General features: G+C 39.1%; 2 protein-coding genes across 4 annotated transcripts; both read right to left on the bottom strand.

Moving 5' to 3' along the window:
* Positions 1–3796: 3796 nt before the first annotated feature.
* LOC122043319 lies at positions 3797–12321 on the bottom strand. 3 transcript variants are annotated; one of them, XM_042603887.1, is made up of 5 exons: positions 12154–12321; positions 11628–12021; positions 10695–11498; positions 8378–9478; positions 3797–7015 (listed from the first exon to the last, which is right to left on the bottom strand). In XM_042603887.1, the coding sequence occupies exons 2-5, from the start codon at positions 11806–11808 to the stop codon at positions 4185–4187; spliced, it is 4917 nt and encodes a 1638-aa protein (XP_042459821.1). In that variant the 5' UTR covers positions 11809–12021; positions 12154–12321; the 3' UTR covers positions 3797–4184. The 3 variants fall into 3 exon arrangements, with proteins under 3 accessions (XP_042459821.1, XP_042459822.1, XP_042459823.1); XM_042603888.1 differs by having other exon boundaries at positions 3797–7012; XM_042603889.1 differs by lacking the exon at positions 12154–12321 and having other exon boundaries at positions 10695–11484; positions 11628–11761.
* A 4100-nt stretch (positions 12322–16421) lies between these two features.
* LOC122043318 (uncharacterized protein At4g08330, chloroplastic-like) lies at positions 16422–17335 on the bottom strand. The gene is made up of 2 exons (XM_042603886.1): positions 17123–17335; positions 16422–17019 (listed from the first exon to the last, which is right to left on the bottom strand). The coding sequence occupies exons 1-2, from the start codon at positions 17215–17217 to the stop codon at positions 16677–16679; spliced, it is 438 nt and encodes a 145-aa protein (XP_042459820.1). The 5' UTR covers positions 17218–17335; the 3' UTR covers positions 16422–16676.
* Between the last annotated feature and the right edge of the window lie 3904 nt (positions 17336–21239).

The raw sequence follows: 21239 nt of genomic DNA, 5'->3' as shown, positions 1-21239 counted from the left end.
GAGGGAATTCTAGCAGTCGAGGGTGACCGGATGCTAGGAATGAAGTACCAACAGTCGAGGTTGACCGAATGTTGGTTTGGAAGGCTTGGGACTTGGTTTAGGCAAAACCAAGTCACTAGTTGTCGATCGATGCGGTGACCGATCAAGAATCGATGTGCTATTGATCGGTGTCGATCGATCTGCACCGATCGGTGATCGAGAAAGGCGCGATCGGTGCGTGGACCGATCAGAGCTTCGATCGGTCGTGGTGACCGATCAGGAGACGATGTCGCGGAAGGAAGAACTAGAGTTGGGATCGGTCTGTGGACCGATCCACTGATCGGTCCACGGGCCGATCGCTCCACACTTTTGTGTGTAATCTGATCGGTGCGGGGACCGATCAGACCGATCAGGGTTCTAGCCGTTGCAACGCAACGGCTAGTTTCTTCGCTGTTTCTTCTTCGCAGGTATAAAGGAGACGAGGGCATCTTCTGTGCTGTAGCTTCTTTCTCTTCTCTTCGGCTACAGAGCTGCTGTTCTGGTGCTTGAGTTTTATTGAGCTCTTCTTTGCAAGCTTCGCGTGAGCTTCTTCCTTCGGCTGGGACTCTGACTGAGCTGGTGCTGTGGTTGGCGTCTGAGAAGCTGTTGCTTCTTCAACAGTCGACAAGAAGGCAAGGGTGGTTTACATTTGCTGTGTATTTACTTATTGCTTCTCTTGTATTTGTACTCCTTATCTTGTTGTTGCAAGAAGTAGTTGTGGCGAGGTTTCTCCACCCATAAGGAGCTCATATTTAGCCGGTTCTCCGGGGACTCATCCACCGACGGATTGATAGGGCTCGTCCACCTTACGGACACGCCGAGGAGTAGGAGTATCATCTCCGAACCTCGTTACATCGGTTTGTTTGAGGTTTGTCTTCTTTTCTTTCGTTTCTATGTGTTATTTTCCGCTGCGCTAACCCTAGTTTGTAGAAACGCGACGATTTGGGGTCGGCTATTCACATCCCCCCTCTCTAGCCTCCGTACGAAGGATCCTAACATAGAAGTGGTTGATGATACAATAACCAAGAAAGCCTAGTACCTCGTCACAATCTGGAAGCCAATTTCTGAATTGAATATTTAATTGACAAACTGATAAGCATAAAATTGTTAATTAAATTAAATACTTTTAATTTTTGTCAATGTTTCAACATTTATTAAAAAAATTTTATTTAACTTGTTAACTTCACTTAGAAGTTTTTTTCAAATTTCACTTAGAAATATTTTGTTTCATTTAAAAAAAACCTGTTTAAACTATTTTTTTTACCCTTAGATTTTATTGAGTACCCCAATTTTTGTGTAATTAAAGGGGGGAGAAGGTAAGATTAAGTCTAAGGGGAGATAGTTCAAAATTTTAAATTTTAAAAATATTTGCACCTTATAGCATAATTGTAATTTTATTTACTTAGTATTGCAATTTTATTTCTTTATTTTATGATTGTTTTACCCTAACTTAACTTGGGTGACTCACATTAAAAAAGAGGGAGATTGTTGGAACCCTAGGTTACTTTTAGTGTGATCAACTAACTTAGGTTAGATCCTATTTTAGTTTGATCTCTATGTCTAAGTGTGTATGAGCTTAGGAGCACAGGAAGTCAAGCGAAAGACGCGGCTAGCGAGAAGGACGACACAAGAGAGAGCCGACGGGCTTAGTGCATCCGAGGGACGAGGTGCAGCAAAAGAGTACACCGGTGGACGAGAAGAACGGACGCGACGTTCGCGGTATGAGAAGCCGGGGAGGAAGACTGCTCGAGGAGAAGGCCAGAAATTGGATTCGGGTGAGTCCTATTTTGGTTTACCACAATCACCTAGGCGATCGAAGCAGCAGGAGAGCGAAAGGAGACGGAGAACACTGCTGAAGACGCCCTCAACAAGGTGTTGAAGGCGCTTTCGAAGCGAACCAGCGCCTCCGCAGCCTTCAGGCGGAGGGCGCCCTCCATGCCTATTGAGGGTGCCCTCGACCTGGCCAAAGTAGTCGTTCCCAGCGGATAAAGTTTTATCCGTACCGCCTCGCTGGAGGCACCCTCCATACCCTTGGGAGGTGCCCTCAAGCTATAGATAGAATTTCCATGAGCTATAAAAAAGTCCTTAGAGCTAGGAAATAATCAACCAACTCTTATATCAACTTCTTAGCAATAGTCTGAGCGTTTAAATATTATAAGAGACTTCTCCGCCTATACGAAAGAGTTTTTCTAGTGTTGTCATTGTCTTGGATTAACAACCACCTCGGTTGTAACCAAATAAAATTCTGAGTCTCTTCTTTCAGTTCTTTTATTATTTATTTTTATGTTGTTGCTACTAATCTGATTCCAAAGTTCGAGAAAGGTCTTAATTTATTTTTCAGGCTATTCAACCCCCCCTCTAGCCGCCCTACCCGGACCTACCGTTTGTATATTATTTATTATTATTATTATTGTGAAGGGAATAGTTATTGTATGATTTAATGACCATGGGTTTAAATTGCAAAAACAATAGTGCATTAGTAGGAACTTGGTGCATCAGACCTTTTATTTATTTATTTATTTATTTTTGTAGGTGCGTATTTGATGTTTGTGTGTTAAAAGATCATAGAAAATACTTAATCTAATTGATCCAAATATAATTTATATAAAGTTAAATGAAAGGAAAAAAATCCAAATTCATGAAAACATCTTCTCCAAGGTTGAGCAATTACTAATTAATTGTCTCCGGAGCAATCATTAACTGGTAGAGCACTTTTTCAGTTTCTTGTGCATTTAAAACTCAGTTTCTTGTGCATTTAAAACTCAAGTTCTAACTTTGATAAATTAATGATTAAATTTTTATTAATAGATGATTAGCCTAAAAATAACTAATTGATCATCCTTTATAAGGACTTCTTGATTTATCTTAATAATTGATGAAAAATTTACCTAAGACTAAATTGATCATCATCAAAATTAATCGATATAAGTTGAATACTTAATACTAATTTAAAAAAAAACAATTACTAACTAATCAATTTAATTATGCTCAGGATTGTGTTACTTATTTGAAACAGACTAAATTAATATTAGAGCAATGATATGCATAAGAAAAAATCTTTAAAAAATATTCAAGATATATAAATTTATAATCCACCATTTAACTTTTTATGAATTCTATCATTTTATACCTCTATCCTTAAATATTTCTTTAAGATTCTTTTCTTGAACATATTATTAGTGATATTTAAATTTTTTAAATCACTTTAGACATGTTCATAATTTTATAGATAACATCACATAATAAGGGTTTAGTGAAGAATAAAGGTGACGAAATTCAACCGCATCAAGCCATCGCATGATAGTCGATTGAAGGAACATACTCCACTTAGTTTCTTAGCATTTTATAGAGAACATCACCATATCAACATCTCTAAATAAAGTAAATCAAAGTAATGCAATAATAGAAGAACATCAACATTTCTCAACATCTCTTCACAATGTAAATCAATGCAGCACAAATTGTATTTCAACCATCTCTTCAAGAGGTAAATCAAAGTGATACAATTGTCAAGAACATCGCCATCACAACATGTCTTGGCGAAGAATAAATCCAAGTAATACAATTGTAAAGAAGTAAAAAACCACATCATTTCAATATTTCTTCACTAGGTAAATCAAAGTGGTACAATTGTAAAGAACATCATCATTTCAACAGTTTGCAGTAAGATAAATCTAACTGATACAATTATAAAGATCTCAATCAAAGTAATACAAATATAAAGAACATCACCATTTCAACATGACTTCAAAGGTAAATCAAAGTAGTCAAAAGACACTGGATTCTAACCATTATGACTGAATTGAAAATAAAAAGAAATGTTGCAGCAAGGGTCTCATCACAAGAACAATAATAACATTTTCCCAACCATTCAGGCTATTTTCCACTCGCGACAAGCTTGGAACTATTATGCAGTAGCTCATTCTAGTGGCAGCTGATTTTGTATATGTAATAAAGAATATACAAAATCTCAAGCTAATCTAGCAAAAAGAAGGAAAACAAAACAACGTTCGCATGGTCTGGAATGGGAATCCCACAACCATGTTTAATTTGATGCAAATAACAAAGGGTAAAAATGATACAAGCAGGCAAAGAGAAAATGCCTAAAAAAATTAAACCTACATAACCATCGAATACCTACTTGATGTCTTGATCAAGCCTGCCTCCTACAATCTGCCTCCCATGTCTCCTCTCCACAGGTCCATGTCACTACCTAAAACCTTGGCCCTTGGAGAAAAATGCATGTTGACTGACGCAACTGAATTTGACACTGCTCCACCAACCAACATTCTACCTCCCATCATGTTGGTACTCAGAGGTGTTACCCGCACTTGCTGCTGAAACCCTGGGATCATGTTGAATATAGTTCTTTTCTGGAGCCCGCGAATGGTCTCTATCTGCTTCAAATTAGATGGCAATGGCTGCATATAGGGCTGCTGGTAGTCTGTGAGAATTCTTCCATTACAACCTAGAATGTTGTCCTTGGCCAGATAATGAGATGTACTGGTTGGTGTCCCTTGGTACTTGTAAAAAATAGAAGCAGTCTCTGGCAATGATGAAAACCCAGTCTGTATTCTCTTCCCATCCCAGAAACCATAAGTTGTTTCTAGGTTTACTTGACCTGAACCAGCATTTACTAGTTGACTAGCACCTTTAACCTTACTGGAATCGGTCATTTTTGAAGCATCGTCCATCTTGGACAATAAAGATCTTTGATTATATCCATGGGATGATGAACCAGATTTCAGTGTGGATGTACTAAGGATTTTACCAAAAAGTTTCAGATCTCCAGGTCTGGGTTTCTCTTCATCAACACCAACATTCTTGAAACAAGTTCTGAGTTTGGCCTCTGATTGATTTTCACTTGGATATATCACAGTGGTTACTGAGTGTGGAGTGGAGATGTTGCTTTCATGCTGGTGCTTATCTGATGCAAGAAAATGATTTGGTTGGGAGAGACTGTCTTTTCGGTTTTCTGCCTGATGCTGACTAAGCTGCTCAAGTGCAGGAGGGTTAGTTTCCCCATTGGCTTCTTGTTTGAGTGAATGCAGCGGAGAGCTTTTCATAATATGCATATTGTGATCAACTTGGGTGAGTGGTAAGTTTGTAAGCATATATTGTTGGTCGAGATCCATTTTAATCAATTTTTGACCCTTAATCCCATGATCCTTGGACTTAAAAGTAGCTTTGGATAATGTGCAAGGAGAGCCCTCAAAACATATATTAGATGGATCTGATAGAAATGAATTCAATGGTACAGAGTGCTTATCTTCCTGCTCCAATAAGATGGACTGCAGATTCTTTGCAGTAGATGGGCATGTATTTGCTGAGATTATTGAAGATCCAATTTGAACTGAAGCTTTTGCACACAAAGGCAGGCCATTTTCATTGGCAATGGAGCTGATGTTGGTTGATTTTTTGTTTGACAGCCCAACCTCAGCAGCAAATGGTGACTTCGAATCTACTTCCTTCCTCGTACTTTCGACAGGAGAACATCCAACAGTCCCTCTAACAGGGGAAATACTAGCAGTTATTTGTTCTGGCTTCGGTTTGAGACATTCTGCAACTGGCTCACTTTTTCTGATTAAGACAGCAGGCCCCGGAAGAGAAATAATACTTCTAGTTTCATCAAAATTTGCTTCTCCTGCAGAATCTGCAGCCTCACATTTTACAGCTTCGCATCCTGATGGAGTAACAATATTTTCCTTTAGTGGAACATCAGATTGAAGATTGTCCACATTGGATGTCTGCTTAACATCATGAGAAATGGACACTACCTGCTTATCAACTTTATCCTTGCCCTCCAGAATGCCTTTATCTACTACGCTATCCTGTTCATGTGATCTCTCGGTTTCAACATGAAAATCAGTGCTTGCACAATGGGTGATCCCCTCATAACCATTGGTCGCCACAGGCTGGGAGACATCATCATCAATTTTGGAACAAGATTGTGTGCTGCAGACTGCAGAATTAGTCTTGATACAACAGGTATCATCTGTGTCACTTCTTCCTCTGTTTGTTGGGTTTACTGGCTTAACCTCGGTGGCACAACCTTGATTAATTGCATCAAGAGAAAGGCACTTTCGAGCCTTGCTAAAGAAGATCTTACATTGTTCTTTTGATTTTGTCTTCACGTAATATGCAATCCTCGTGAAATTCTTTCCATACATGCTTAAAGCTTGGATAAACATAGTCTTCTCTTCATCAATCCAATCAGCTGATTCCATTTCTCCACAACCTTCATCCGAAAAACAAGTAGCGTCCATGCCCAGGTTTGTCTCATCCTTGATCTTCTTAGCAGGATCAATAGAACTAGTCTCATGTGAGCTGATAGTCTCTGAGGATCGAGTCCTACAAACCCCTGCTAATACATTAGGAGCCATAGATTCTCTTTCTTGAGAAGATATGTTAACTTTATCTATCCCAAATAAATAAACAGAATTTCTAGATGAAATATTTCCTGCATGATTTCCAATCTTTTCAGTATATTCATTTTGTGCCACCATAACTGATGCTGCACTTAATAAATCAAGAGATTCAACATTTTTTCTGTGATTCCAATTCTCTCGTGATGATACAAGGTAGGTATTGGCTGGTAAAGACTGTTGTTGCTTTCTAAGATCCAACTGTTTCTTCACATTTTTGAAGCTTTCTGATTTGTGGTTTTTGTAATAAAATTCAACACAATCTGCGATGCTTTTATGGTCTAGAAAGGAAGAGATCTTAATAAAATCTTTACCATATCTGGCAAGCATCTCCATGAAAACTTCTTTCTCTTCTTGCGTCCATGGGTTTATCATTGCTCTTTCATTCTCAAAACTCAGAGGGTCTTCTATTAATCCATTATTGTTAACAAACGTATCGTACCTCTGGCTCTTATCATTTAATAGTGATGGCATCTTCAAATGATTTCTAAAAGGCTTGATATGTAAATCTGACAGCAATTTACTTGCACTGTGCATTATTTTTGTAGTAGAACCCAAGGATAATTTACCTGCTATGAGTATCATAAAAACATATTAGCTAGAAGAAAAAAATAGAGAATGGACTATAAGAATCTTTTTAAGAAAAATGCAGGATATATAGAAATGCTAAGTACACATGAAAAGAAAATGATGTGAGAACTGTAAGCGACATTATAAAAAAAAAAAAAATCTAAAAAAGATTAGCTTATCAAAATGCCTACTTAGTCAACATCAAAATGAAAAAAAGCGAGAAGGAACAAAATCTTGATTAAACTACCTTAACAAGAACAAAAGCTACAGACTTAATAAATCTGAAATAACAAATTCGAATTAAAGTTTCATGGGCAAATATATATAGTAATTTGCAGAGGCAAGCCTAAATCCTTTGCATGTTATATATTTTCTTTAGGAATTATATATATATATATATGCAATTTCTTTAGAAAATTCATGAAGCCATAAACAATTATACTTTAAATTACAGTCGCAAAATTTGACGGCTACACATACTACTAACAGTTTCATTTGTTGGTAAATTTCAGCTTAGTACAGGGAGGATCTTCAACTAAAGCCAACTTATATTGAGATAGGCAAAACACTAGACAATTTCATCCTGAGACAGAACATTTTGCAGAACTCAACTAAAAGAAGCTGTGAAATCTCAAAGTTAACAATAACTTAGAAGATAAATTTTGTCAAGCGAAGAAACAAAGTTGATGATAGCCAATATGAATTTTCCATCAATAACAATTGAGAAGAATATATCTGGTATATCAACAATGACAAGAAGGGCAGAATTGATAGCAACTTAAACACCTGTGGCTGTGCTCAATGTCACTTAAGATAATGTGCAAAAGAAGCATGCCTCACTTTTGCCAGCATGCGCCAGGATCTTTCGCCTTGTCCCTACACCATCCACCCCTCAGGACCTAGTTGTGGTTAGTCGCTTTAAAATCACTGGCTTGTGATTATTTAATGTATCCAGCTATTATGATGCTAATTCTGTAAGAGCAACTGATTGCCATGCTAATACTGTAATTTTGAATTAAGAATTATTGATAAATAAAATTCAATTAAAAATCATAATAGATATAAATGAGGTTTAAGTATAATTACATAGTGAATAAATATATAAAATAGCTAATAACTCTTGAGAAAGACAATGTCGAGCTAAGTAGGATATGAAACGTGCAAACAGGGATGGGATAAAATACAAACACTATTCCACTACAAATTGTTAGAATTTTTCCAGATGACTAGAGGGATGCATATTTAAATACCATAATATTGTATACCAGCTTGATTAAACCACAAAAAAAGGGATGTTGGCTAATTAAATATATATTACAAAAAAAATTCTTAAAAAAACAAAAGAGACTATATTTATGACTAACCAGTTGAGGCAGATCGTGATCGGTTTGAAGACCGTTGCTTTTGAGAACTATTTTGAATTGAAGGATTGCTAAGTTCAGACTGCTTGTTTAATTTAGTGCGAAGTTTTTTATTCCTCCACGACTGATGTAGCACCCTAAATTTAAGAGCAAGAAGCCGTAGTTTGAATTTCTGTTGGCATTTTATTATCGAAAGCTTCTCTTTGATTTGCTTTCCATGCTTACAAAGTGATGTAAAATTAACAAATCCCCAAATATCTGACTGAGGCAGATTTTTTGAGAGTGCCATATCAAATTCCTCCCAGGAAAGCTTTGAAGTGCCCCTGTTGGATTTATTCATTATGTTTACTAAATTAGAATCTGGCATCCCCTGCACATTACCATCAGCACATACACAGATGCTGTCATTCGCAAAACTTCCTCTATCAACTTCACTGGGAACCATCAGCCTCCCTTCAACCATATCTGATAGTTCAGTAGCCTTCAACCTTTCACCTTCAATTAATGAAGCACTTGCAGCTGATTTCTCCAAACTGCTACAAAAGGGTTCCTTTTTGAAAGCAGACGAAACTGTTTCTTCAGCCACAGTTTCATGTTCAACAAATATTCTTGAAGACCTGTGCTCATTGTCTTCAAGGGCTAACAATTCCACACACTCCATCCGCTGATCTTTCAAATGATTATGTTCAATTAATAAATCATCCAATGGCCCTTTACTCAGCTCAGAAGCAGCAGCATCTGCTGATTTCAAAGAGTCTAGATAAGCATCAGCTTTAGTATCACAAATCATTGCCTTGAGCTCCTTTTCTAGTAAATCAATTTTATTCTCTATCTTTTCATATGCATTTGAAGCCTGCAGCTTTAATTCCAATACTTTGTTCATAGAAAGCCTCATTAAATTGGAATCGCCACCAAAAGCATCCTCAGGTTGAGCCAAATCAGCAAGCAGGGAATCAAGCAAACTCATAGAATTGACTTGCAAACAATCCAAATTAGCGAGGACTTCCTCATAGGAAGAAGGAAATGTGGATCCAGGCAAATCATTATTTTGACTCAGACTAGTGTCATTATTCCTGACCCTGCTGCAAAACTTATCTTCAGTGCCTGTTGTGTCACCAAAATGAAACCATACAAATTCTAAGTGAAAAATGATTAAGGCATTAAGCACATGGATATTCTGCTTAAAAATTACAGGCTTGGAATTCTTCAAAGATCAAAGTGAAAAATGACTGAACGTGCAGTTATTTCATGGAAGAATCAATAAGCTACCAACAAAATCCATAAAACTAGATAGTCAAGTAAAAGAGAAGATTACTCACTTTACAATAATAAAAACTAATAGAAACAAAGAGCTGTGGACAATATATCCACACAACAGGTACAATAGTTTTGGAACATTTTGTTCCAAGCACAAGTTTTATGATTGCTATAAAAAGGTTTAATACTATATGTTGTTGTCCCTGTATGTCCGTAACTATGAGTTACAGCTTCCTAAAAAATATAGGGAATCGATTACACTGACTCAGAATGCCAAAAGTTTTGACCCCAATTAATCTTCCTATAAAAGAGGCTTTTGTTGGAGACCATGTGATTGGACCAGTTGGAATAAATTATATCATGGAGCAGATTGCTGGCACATAACGAATCTAAGTTTTGATACCATAGTCCCCTATCACAAAATAGAAACTCCTAGATGTTGTATTGTGCATAATATACTACCATTAATTTAGGTTGATTATTCGGCCCAGATTGTCAAGATAATCATGCAAGTAGATCAATTTTGCATGCACTAATTCATGCTAAATAGAATAAATGAATGCACAGCAATAAGGATTGAATGATTTAGGACTAGCTGAAAGATATGTAAATAAACTCAGCTAAAGTTCGAATGCATAGTAATACATACTATGACAATTTTATATATAATTACCAACATCAAGCCACATGAATGAACAAGGGATCAACTAAAAACGATGACATCCTAGGAACTAGAATCAAACTAAGCAATACATGAACAATAAAACGTACATTCCTCATCAGTTGTCATGAAATCTCATAGGGCTAGCAAAATACCAAATGATTTGTCCATAAAAATATGCCATGCCAATATTTTCGATGATCCAATCAAAGTATTTATATATGATCAAAGTCTAGGTCATTAATGAACAACTAATAAGATTAGGAAGAACTGAACATATCTGAGAAATCTAAAGCAAAAAACCGATGAGGAGAATTAAATTTATGCCTAAAGTAATCTGAGAAATCAGCAACCTATCCAAGATAGCAAATGAAGAACCAACAATAAGAAACATCAACTCACCTGGTGAAGAGCTGCATGTAGTTGAACATGTAGTTGATGGTGACAAGCATGCACCAACAGAAGGTTCTGTAAATCCTTCCACCTTTTGCTTCTCATACTTGGCAAGCCCTTGCCCCCATCCAATTCGTGGTTTCTTAAAAGCACTTTCAGTTGAAGCAAAGGAAGAAGCTACCGGAGCCTGGACAAAAGTTTCCTTCTCCACATGTGACCACAGCTTAGTTCCAGCGTCATCCATCTCAGTTCTACCGTTCTTAGCTGAGGATGAGCGGCTCCATTTCTTCCAGGGTATTGAACCCAATGAATGGTCCCGATGATCAAATATTTGGCCTGAGCCCAAACCATCATCAACAACATCACTTTGATAGTTGTTGTTCGGTGAGGTCTGAGATGTTGAAGAAACCAGAGCAGTGACAGATCTGTGAGAGGTCACATTGATTTCCTGATCGTGTTGCAGTCTGGGGAAGTCAGTTGCATTGGGTTCCCGGTGTTGCCCTCTGGAAAAGTCAGTCACATTGGTTTCCTGACGGTGTTGCCGTCTGGGAAAGTCGGTCGTATTGGTTTCCTGATGGTGTTGCTGTCTGGGGACGTCACTGCCATCACGGCCAGGGGATTGACGAAGAGATCCTCGGTTCTCCCTACTGTATATGCTGCCGTTGCTGCGGCAGCCACTGAAGCAACTAGTAGAAGGCAACCTTAAATCATCATCTTCCATCCAAAATCTGTCAGAACGAGACGGTGTGAACACACGTCCAGCAGAGTCCTCCGGATACACCTGATGGTAACCACCGCCCTGCCGATAACGAACTTCATATAGAGAAAACCTCTACAAATTAGAACGAAAACGGAAGAACACAAAAGAAAACAGAAAGAAAGACCGCAAGATTTTATATAGATAGCACGGATCTGAAAAGACAGTAGAGTGAGCTACTTCACCTGAAAGATATCGGCGGGGGGAGGCACGGGAAAAGTCACAGGAACCGTGGTAGGACTCCCTCCACGTCAAGGAAGATGAGGAACCGCCGCCACTTCCACCAAAGGCCTCCCCGCGCTCGTGCCTCCGGTGATCCTTAAACGCGTACTCCTTCCGCTCCCATGGCAATGGTTCGGGAGGCATCAATGATCAATTTACCCAGTTCCAACGAGCATCGAGCTCAAAAACCCCACGGCTATATCAATAAATCAAGCCCTAGGAACCTTCCTCTATCCAAAGGCCCTCTGGCCGTACCCGGATACACGCCGATCCCTGACGTTTCTGCCGGCGTGCAGATCCAATAAATCGCAACCAAACGCGCACTAAGAACGCTTCTTTTTTCTAGAGTTTCTCCTCCTGTCGTCGAAGAACCACAAAAAAGTAAGGACAAGATATCTTTTTTCGCACCTATTCCTTCCGCAACCCGAAACAACCCAAAGAACGAGCCTTCGGCGAACACCGAGGCAAGGAACAGCGGAAGCAACTCACTGTTTTCGCTCTCCGATGGTCGCCGCCGGTGGCCTGAGTCCTGCCTATCACCGGTAGAAAAGCCGGACGCCGCGCCACGCTGTGGAGAGAAGAACAAGGGAAGAAAAAGAGATGCGAAAACTGAACCCACAAAAGGGGAGCCCAAAAGCCTGGACTTCAATGTCACTCCGACAGCCATTTAACTCGATTTCATTCCCCTTCACGTCCGAGGAAATATATAATAAATGATTAAAATTGCTAAAATCTATTTTTTTTAATATTAAATAAATTAATTTTAGTATTAATTAAAATTACTTTAATATTTCTTAAAATTATTTAACTATGATTAAAAAAATATTATATTAATTAATATTAGGGTAGTTTTGAGTTTTAAAAATAATAGAATATATTCAATTAATATTGGAGCATTAGAGCATTAAATATATTTTTTTATTTTCAAAAGTCTGACTTAGTTAGAGCTTGGGTTAGAATTTAAAAAAAAAACTCATTTACCTATCTTACTATTTTATTAAAAAATCTGTACACTTTACTAATTAATTTTGATGAAATATAAAATAAAATTATATTAATATTTTTTTTATTTACATCGAAAATAATTCTAAAATTTATTAGTAATTTTCATGTACACATCAATTAGGAATCTAGAGTTCAACACTCGGCTAGTATATTTTTGAAAACATTTCTCATTAATCAATCAGAGATTTAAAATTCGAAACTCGGCTATGTCATATTATTAGAAAATTCTCTCATTAATCAATAGAAATCTAGAGTTTGAGGTTAACTGCGGTATATTATTGAGAATTTTTTTTATTAATCAATTAGAAATCTATAGTTCTCTTTAGTCTTACATTTTAGAATTGACAATTCTGCGAGGAGAGAAGTTTTTATAAATACCTTGGGTCGGTGATATTAGAAAACATATTTTTCTCAGTTTTTTAGCTAAGATAAAATATGATATTAAATTAATTTTTATTAATGGAGAGACCATTATAATAATTTGCTATTATGATTTATAATAGTTTGCTGTTAGGATTCTCAAGCATCACCCTAACATTGCATAAGTTTGGCACACCCATACCCAATATCTAATATAAAGAACTAAATTAATTTTTATGAATAATAGTGTGTTACTTATAGACGTTCATGTATTTTATTGCACACATAATCAAAAGCGGAGCTATGCTAGTGTGTGTATATATATATATAATTAGTTAATTTAAATTATAATACTTAATAATATTTATATTTTTTATATCATAAAATCAAAGAGTATAAAATATCTAATAATAATAATAATAATAATAATAATAATAATAATAATAATAATAATAATAATAATAATAACATTCAACTTTCAAAAGGTTCTCTAAGTTTACAAAATACACCAACAAAATGACTAACAAAGCTATTAATATAAATATCGAAAATAATCTTCTAAAAACTTCTTGATCATGGAGAATGTCAAATAATGGACATCCAAAAACTTATCATTAGAGGGATGACAGAATATTATTTATAAAAAAAATAACTTAAAAACAACTAAACAGTGCAAGAGACAAAAAAAAAAAAAAAAAAAAACATAAAAATTTTCAGTCATCCAAAAAAGCTTTAAAAGTATTTTTTGAGTATGAAATTAGATGATTAAAGGTAAACCTTAAAATTAACTATAGATGTCAGAATAAATTTCGATTTGATATCTTAAATGTCTCATGATTTAATCTAAATCAAAAGTCATAATCTCTCAAAACTTTCAGGATCGATTATGCACGATCCAAAATCAATTTGTGCTTTAGTATCATAGAATCATAAATCCGAATCAATTTGTGTTTTAGTATGGTAGAATCATAAATCCTATGATTCAGAATTTCAACGGGCTAATTAGACTTAACCAATCTTTATCACCTATGTCCAACAACTAATTTTACTTGTTATTATAAATTAAATTAAATTTCTTATAAGTTCTTTTAACCTACATATAAAATTTATTTTTTTAACTTTGCTATAAGTTACGTAAGATAAAATTTACTATAATTTATGGAAAGAGATTTTGTAACTGTTTTTTAAAATCTCTAGAATAATTTTCATCTATGTACAATTTGAAGCCTTCCAAATAAAATACTAACATATTAGCTAAATTAAATCAAATAATAATAAAAGATAATAGAAAAATCAATAAAAAGAACAATCTAATAGAGGTGTGTTGGAAGTTTAAAGTATGAAGGTTTATCTCTTTCCATTATGACAACAATCTACATTGTCTTTGTTGAATCACAAGTGCAAGCATGAACTGGATGGCAAAAATTTGATGCTCTCTCTACTTGTGTCTAGCTACAAACTGTTACTCTGACTGCAATTTTAGGAGACGAAAAGAGGCATCATTGGACCTCCAAACATATGTATCCGGTCTAACCGCACTTGCAGCATAATGCATCTCAAGGGCAAACGACTAGAGTTAGCACCTTTATGTGGCCAACCGAGATCACTCAGGTGTTGAGACTACTCCCTTGCTGCTGAAACCCTGGACCTCTTTTGCAGCTCAAGATCAGACTAGTGCCGGCTGGGAGTTCTTCAGCATACTTCTTGATCATTGCAGCTCTGATGATTCCAGTTTTGTTCAAATGCAACGAGGTCAGAATTAGCTCATAAGTATTGCCACTGCTGCTTTTTGTGATTCAACCATTTCTCCACTTCTTTGAAGCTCAAAGACTTGTGGCTTTTGAGATAAAATTGAATGCAGTCTGCTGTAGATTTACCATGTCCAGCAAGCATCTCCATGAAAACTTCTTAGTTCATCCTCTGACCATGGATTTATCATTGCCATTTTCTTTTTGAAGCTAGGAGGGTCTTCTTTTGATCCATTTTGGGCAACAAACCTGATGCACTTCCAGTTCTTGTGGTTTACGAGCATTGCTGCCTTCTTCAAATTGTTTCAGCAAAGCTTCATCTGTGAGTCAAACATCAAATTACTTATGAAGTTCATTGTCTATGTCATAGGAATCAATGTTATATCACCTGCACTGAGTAGCGAAACTCTTAGACTAAAGCAATCCCCAAATGAAATGTTGCCAAGAAAGATATCAGTAACAAAGATTACCGTGGAGTCGATGAGGTAAATGGCATTTCATGTAAAAACTACTTAGGAAAGAGAAGACACTATTTGCGTATCGAAATATCAGCAACACTTCTTAAATATGAATTGTTTGTTACTCACATGTTGTGACACCTCGAAACACTTCACTAAGTACAGATTCCATCATCTCACAGCACGACTAAATACAACAAGCATATCAAACAAACACATTTTAAGATTAGTGTAGAAGACACCCTTCTTCAAATCACATATGGAGAGGATTTTTCACCTAAGTTTTAAACATTAACCAATTGACCATCTATTTTTTTTCCTTGATGTGCTCCTTCCTATCACAAGTGTTAATTGTTGAACAAAGAGATTTACTGCAAAACAATCTTGACCTTAGACTCAATCATCGATCCAAATTGATTAACATATTGATCTGACAGCTCTAGAGGACACTTTCATAGAAAAGTATGTGAAGAGCTCCAACATATTAGTTTCCTTGGATCCTTTTGAATCCATCTCCTACACCTGCACCTATCCAATCAAAGAAGATATGTAGTATTTCTTAAAATCCTTCGACTTCAAGCATGATAAATGCACAGAGAGGAATTTTGCAATTGTCGCTATCTTCACCTTCCAAGAAATTTTGAGAACTCTCAAGTATATTACCTTCCTCAATGTTCTAAGGATGCAAATTTCATCAGTCCCTTCATAGGTGTTCTTCTAGAGAAGGACTGAAACACACAAACATTAATCCCAAGGCTTTCATTATAATGCATTTAGAAATTACACGACAAAAACCATAATGCCCGATTATTATACAATCATCTACTACAATCCAGTTAATCGATATATAATACTTACATATTCATATATTGTAGTTTTAAGTTTCAAAACCGATATAGAGACTCACAGTATATGACTATAAGGTTCATAAAATTTAAAAGACATCCTCCAGACTAACAAAGTGGACATTCGCACTGGAGATTTTCGATGCCGAAGTGGACACTCCGACACTTAAAATCTATCTGAATCTAAGTTAAATGCTAAGTAAGTTTGAGCACGAATGTTAGGGATCTCAAAAGGTTAAGAGGAGTTGAAGGAACTATAAATGTTTGGCAGTATGGTGTCAATATGTCAATCACCTTCAGACCAACAGAACAAATTAAGAACTCTGATCACACAGAATAACTTCATCCAAATTCATCTTTAGTTTCATACAGAGAATCGATATCATCTACATAAACTAATCACGTAACAGCAAACAAAACCATGTACAAGTCTCACGTTCAGAGACGGATCTATAGACAAATAAAAGAAGATCATGCTTAGCAACTGCATTTGGTGATCTAGCAACTTCAACCTCAAACATGCAATTGCAAGGGAAGCATATGCGGGTGATGTCAAATATGCCGAAGAACATCAGGTAGCGAGAGGAATACCAAGTTTATTTGGAAGACGACGGCTGCAGCGCCCTAATCATGATATCATACTTCTTCCCGTCCCCGGAAGCAACGTCCGGAGAGGGGATACCTTCTTCGTATCCAACGCCGATGAAGTTTCGACAGTTTCGGCAGAACAATTTGGTCCTCCGTCTCAACAACCCCCAATCATGTCTCGATTTGAAGTAGGGACGACAGCGGAGCTCCTCCACCTGAGAGAAGCGACTCTCGTCCACCGATATGAACGAGACGATCCCCTTCTTGATGGACTTCCTATATTTGGAGCCAATATTGGTCATGTGCCGGTCGGTGGAGCTCAGGTTCAGAGCGTAACCGCAAGAGCCACAGCTGCGCCCAAAAACAACACAAAGACGACGGATTTATCAGCAAACGATCGAGATTTAGACCGGGAAGTAACGAAATTTAACGATTTATGGCGTCGATTTCTAACCAGTAAGTGACGGATCGAGGGGGGACGAAGAGATCGGACGCGCCCACGGTCGGTGTCTGGCGTTGTTGGAAATCGCCGCGGCCACGGAGAGCCATTAGGAGTGCTTGACGATTCTCCAAGCGACGGAGTCGATGCGGTGAGGAAGGCGTAGAGGAGGGAGGCGATGGGCGGAGCGGCGGAGACGGTGGCTAAAGAGGTGGGAAGATGCGCTGGCCAAGCCAGTCGCTTTTATTTTCCCATGAGGCCGATGAACGGTGGTCGGACTGTACATGTGTGCACCAAGATTCGTGTGAAGTAGCTTTACCCGTTGGGAAAGCGTGTTGGCCAACGTGGTTAGCTGTTTACTCATGGGCCTAAAAACAGAAGGCGAAAACGAGAGGACGAATAGAATGACATTATTTATTATTATTATACATTAAAGATATTAAAATAATTCTCCACTTATTTCTTTTTATAGTGGATCATGTCCAAGAATAAAGGCGATAGATACTGAAGGATGTGACGTTTCTTGTTGACTGTTAAACTCTGAATCAGAGAGACCTACGATCATAGCGGCGTCAGTAGAGGTGTAAATGAACCAAGTCACTCGCGAGCTATTCGAAGTTCGATTCGATAAAAGCTCGTTTGAGCTCGTTTAATAATGCTCGTTAAGATAAACAAACCAAACTCAAGCTTCGCAATATTCGGCTCGTTAGCTCGTGAACATGTTCGTTAAGTTCATTAAGTAACTTTTAAATAAAAAAATAATAATTTTGATATTGAATTTATAAATTTTACACTCTACTTATGAAAAAATATGGACAAATATATTAAATTTATTTATTAGAATAAAATTATAAATATTAATAATAATATTATAATTTTCTCTAAATATATAATTTAATTTTTAATGAATATTTAAATTTATGATTTATATTTATTAAGCTCGTTTAGACTCGATAAAAGTTCGAATAAGCTCGTGAGCCATGAATATATTCGTTAAATAAAGCTCGAGCTCGGCTCGATTATAAACAAGTCAAGCTCAAACATTCAAGAGTTCGGCTCGGTTCGATTACACCTCTAGGCGTCAGTGCCGAGCCGGGGAGGGTTTCCTCGGCGATATACCTCCGGCGCTCAAGTCAATTATCGGTGATGTAGAAAAAGCGAGAAAACCAAGTATTAGAGTAACAGTAGCTACAGTAAAAATTATGCATACCTTCGTTGAAACTTAAGCCCTTTATATAGGGCTCTAGGGGAGCGTGTGCACGTTCCTCGAGATATGCACGCTTCTCAAAATTTTTCCTGAAAAGAGGAAAGCGTCTTTGACACCATACCTCAATAACCCGAGCATATCTCTGACATGATAGTGGAAGCTTCTGTCGTACGATCCTCTGCCTGTCCATACCGCCAACCATGTCATCTGTCGATGGCACGAATTCCTACAAGGATATCAACTGATCCTTCTTTTGTCTGTTAGTGGGCCGAACGGGACAGTCGCTCGGCCAACCCTTAGTCGTTTCAGTGGTCCAGTCCTTTGGCCGAGCGGAACGGTAGCTCGGCCAACATTCCACTGTCCGAGTTCCGTTGTTGTGCTGCGATCCTTTTTTGTCGGTTCCGATGTTCAATGTAAGTCTGAGCGAAGTGGTCGCTCGGCGTATGTCTTGTTTTGAGCGTCAGAAGTTCGATGTCTGGTCGAACTATGATGATATCTGATTGATATTTCTTTATTTCGATCAGACGAGTGAATTGTCTGACCAACCAACGATACATGAATATTAACTGATCCGGCGGTAAGAATGGGGGCCCCCTTTCTGGGGCGTCAACGCCACGTGGAGGTCAAAATATCATACGTCCGACCGGAGACATAGTAGACCGGTCGGCTGGACGAGGTCCTAGCTAAACCAAAGATGACCCGACTAGGGGTTCCGACGCTCGGATTGAATAGAAGCATACGACCGACGGATAGCCCGTTCGGCCGAAGGAATAAAGTAGCATACTGCGAACAGTCTCCACATAGCACATTACTGGGAATCTCCCAAGTAGACCAGTACATATGACCGGTCGGACGTGGGATGAGTGCCGACCGGCCGGATGCCCGGCGCAATAACAGAAGATACAAGAAGACAGAGGCATATTCTGACAGCGAGTATGTTCGACGATTGGACCATACGTAGGATCTTATGACAGCGGGTTCCCTTGTCACATCAAAGACGTGCTCGGACTGTAGCAGTATGGTGTCAGATAAGCTTGTCTGACAAGCACATACCGAGGTATGGGCTAAGGACACGTATTTGCCTAGGTATGTGTGTATGAGCTCCTTCCCAACTCTATATAAGGAGCCTTGCATTTCACCGGAGGTACGTATTCTACGATTTTTGGAGTCACTTCCTTGTTGTCGAGCTTTGCCTGACTTGATCGTCGGAGGGTCGTCGCCGGGAACCTCTTCCCGGCCCGACTTCCTTGCAGGTTCACCGGAGAACCGTACGACCAGTCGGAGATCCACGTCAGCAACTCGGAGAGCGCCACGTGCCCAGCGTCCGTTGATTCGGCTTTCGGACAGGATCAATTTGGCGCCGTCTGTGGGAACGCTCCTGAATCCGATCGGAAGCAATGGACGAAGCTGGACGACAGCACTCGGTGATGCTCTCCACAGAGGAGCTTGACGCTCTGATCGAGACGCGAGCAGTTAAGCTTGTGGAACAAAGGCAGAAGTCGCAAGCCGACCGGATTGAGCAGCAAGCAACATCAGCATCGGGTGGCCGAGCGGAAGCACCGCCAGCCACAGTTCCATTCCATCGGGCCCTATTTCGCACTCCTGAAGCCGCAGAAGTTAATCGGGATCGAGGGTCTTCATCAGATGAAATGTCAAGACGAGATAGCAGAAAAGGCAAGGCCCCCCGAACGGACGCCTCGCCCGAGCGGATCAACCGTCAATTCTCGGAGGCCATCCTGCGGGATCCTCTACCAAAGCACTATGTGCCCCCGGTGATCGGTGAATACAACGGAACCACCGACCCGGACGATCATTTGGGTAAGTTCGATAACACAGCCACCCTTCATCAATACACAGATGGGGTGAAGTGCCGAGATTTTCTTACCACCCTCTCGGGATCGGCCCAACGGTGGTTTCGGAGGTTGCTGGACGGATCCATCACAAGTTTTAAAGACTTCCGAACGGCTTTCCTCCACCACTTCGCAAGCAGCCGGCTCTATCAGAAGACTAGTGTCAGTTTATTTGCCATCAAACAAGAAGCCCGCGAATCACTCCGAGCTTATATCTAGCGGTTCAACAGGGTGGCCATGGATATTCCAACGGCCACCTCGGAGATCATGATGAACGCCTTCACACAAGGCCTCGTGGATGGGGATTTCTTCCGATCGCTCATTCGGAAGCCGCCCCGAGACTATGACCAGATGTTACATCGGGCCAATGAATACATCAACGTGGAGGAAGCCCAAGCGGCCCGAAGAAAGGAAACCCCAACCGAGCGGGCGCCCATTGCCAAGCGGAAGCAGCACACTGCTCATCAGCCGCCCAGAGGACTGAGGGCCGAAGCAATCTGCTTCCCCCATGTGAGGTCCCACGTGCAAGAGGTAGCTGTCGCGCGGCTCAGGCCAAAGAAGAAATGGACCCCAATATTCTGCTCCTTCCACCGGAAGGACACACATAACACCAGAGATTGCCGGAGTCTTCCTCTAATCGCCCACCCCATTCCCCGGAGTGGCGGCCGTTGATCGCCATCAGCCGACAGGTGACAGAGGCCTCGTGAAGCCGATCGGACGATAGCCGACAGGCGACAACAATCGACTCCCGAGCGACATCACACTCCGAGGCGTGAGAATCCCCGGATGTCTAGGGAGCGGCCCCGACCGTCCGCTCGGGAAAAAGAAAATAGAAGTAATACTTCCCGAGGAGAAATCAACATTATAGCTGGCGGGCCGACCGGAGGTGACTCTAACCGAGCAAGGAAGGCCCCATAACGACGCTCTTCTCATCAAAGCGGTAATAGCCAATTACACTATTCACCGCGTTTTTATTGACACAGGAAGCTCGGTCAATATCATATTCAAAAAGGCCTTCGATCAACTACAAATTGATCGAACCGAGCTGCTGCCCATGACAACCCCCTCTACGGGT

Source organism: Zingiber officinale, chromosome 2A (genome assembly GCF_018446385.1).
Source record: "Zingiber officinale cultivar Zhangliang chromosome 2A, Zo_v1.1, whole genome shotgun sequence".
NCBI classification, from domain to species: Eukaryota; Viridiplantae; Streptophyta; class Magnoliopsida; order Zingiberales; family Zingiberaceae; genus Zingiber; species Zingiber officinale.
This window is presented reverse-complemented; position numbering and strand designations above follow the sequence as displayed.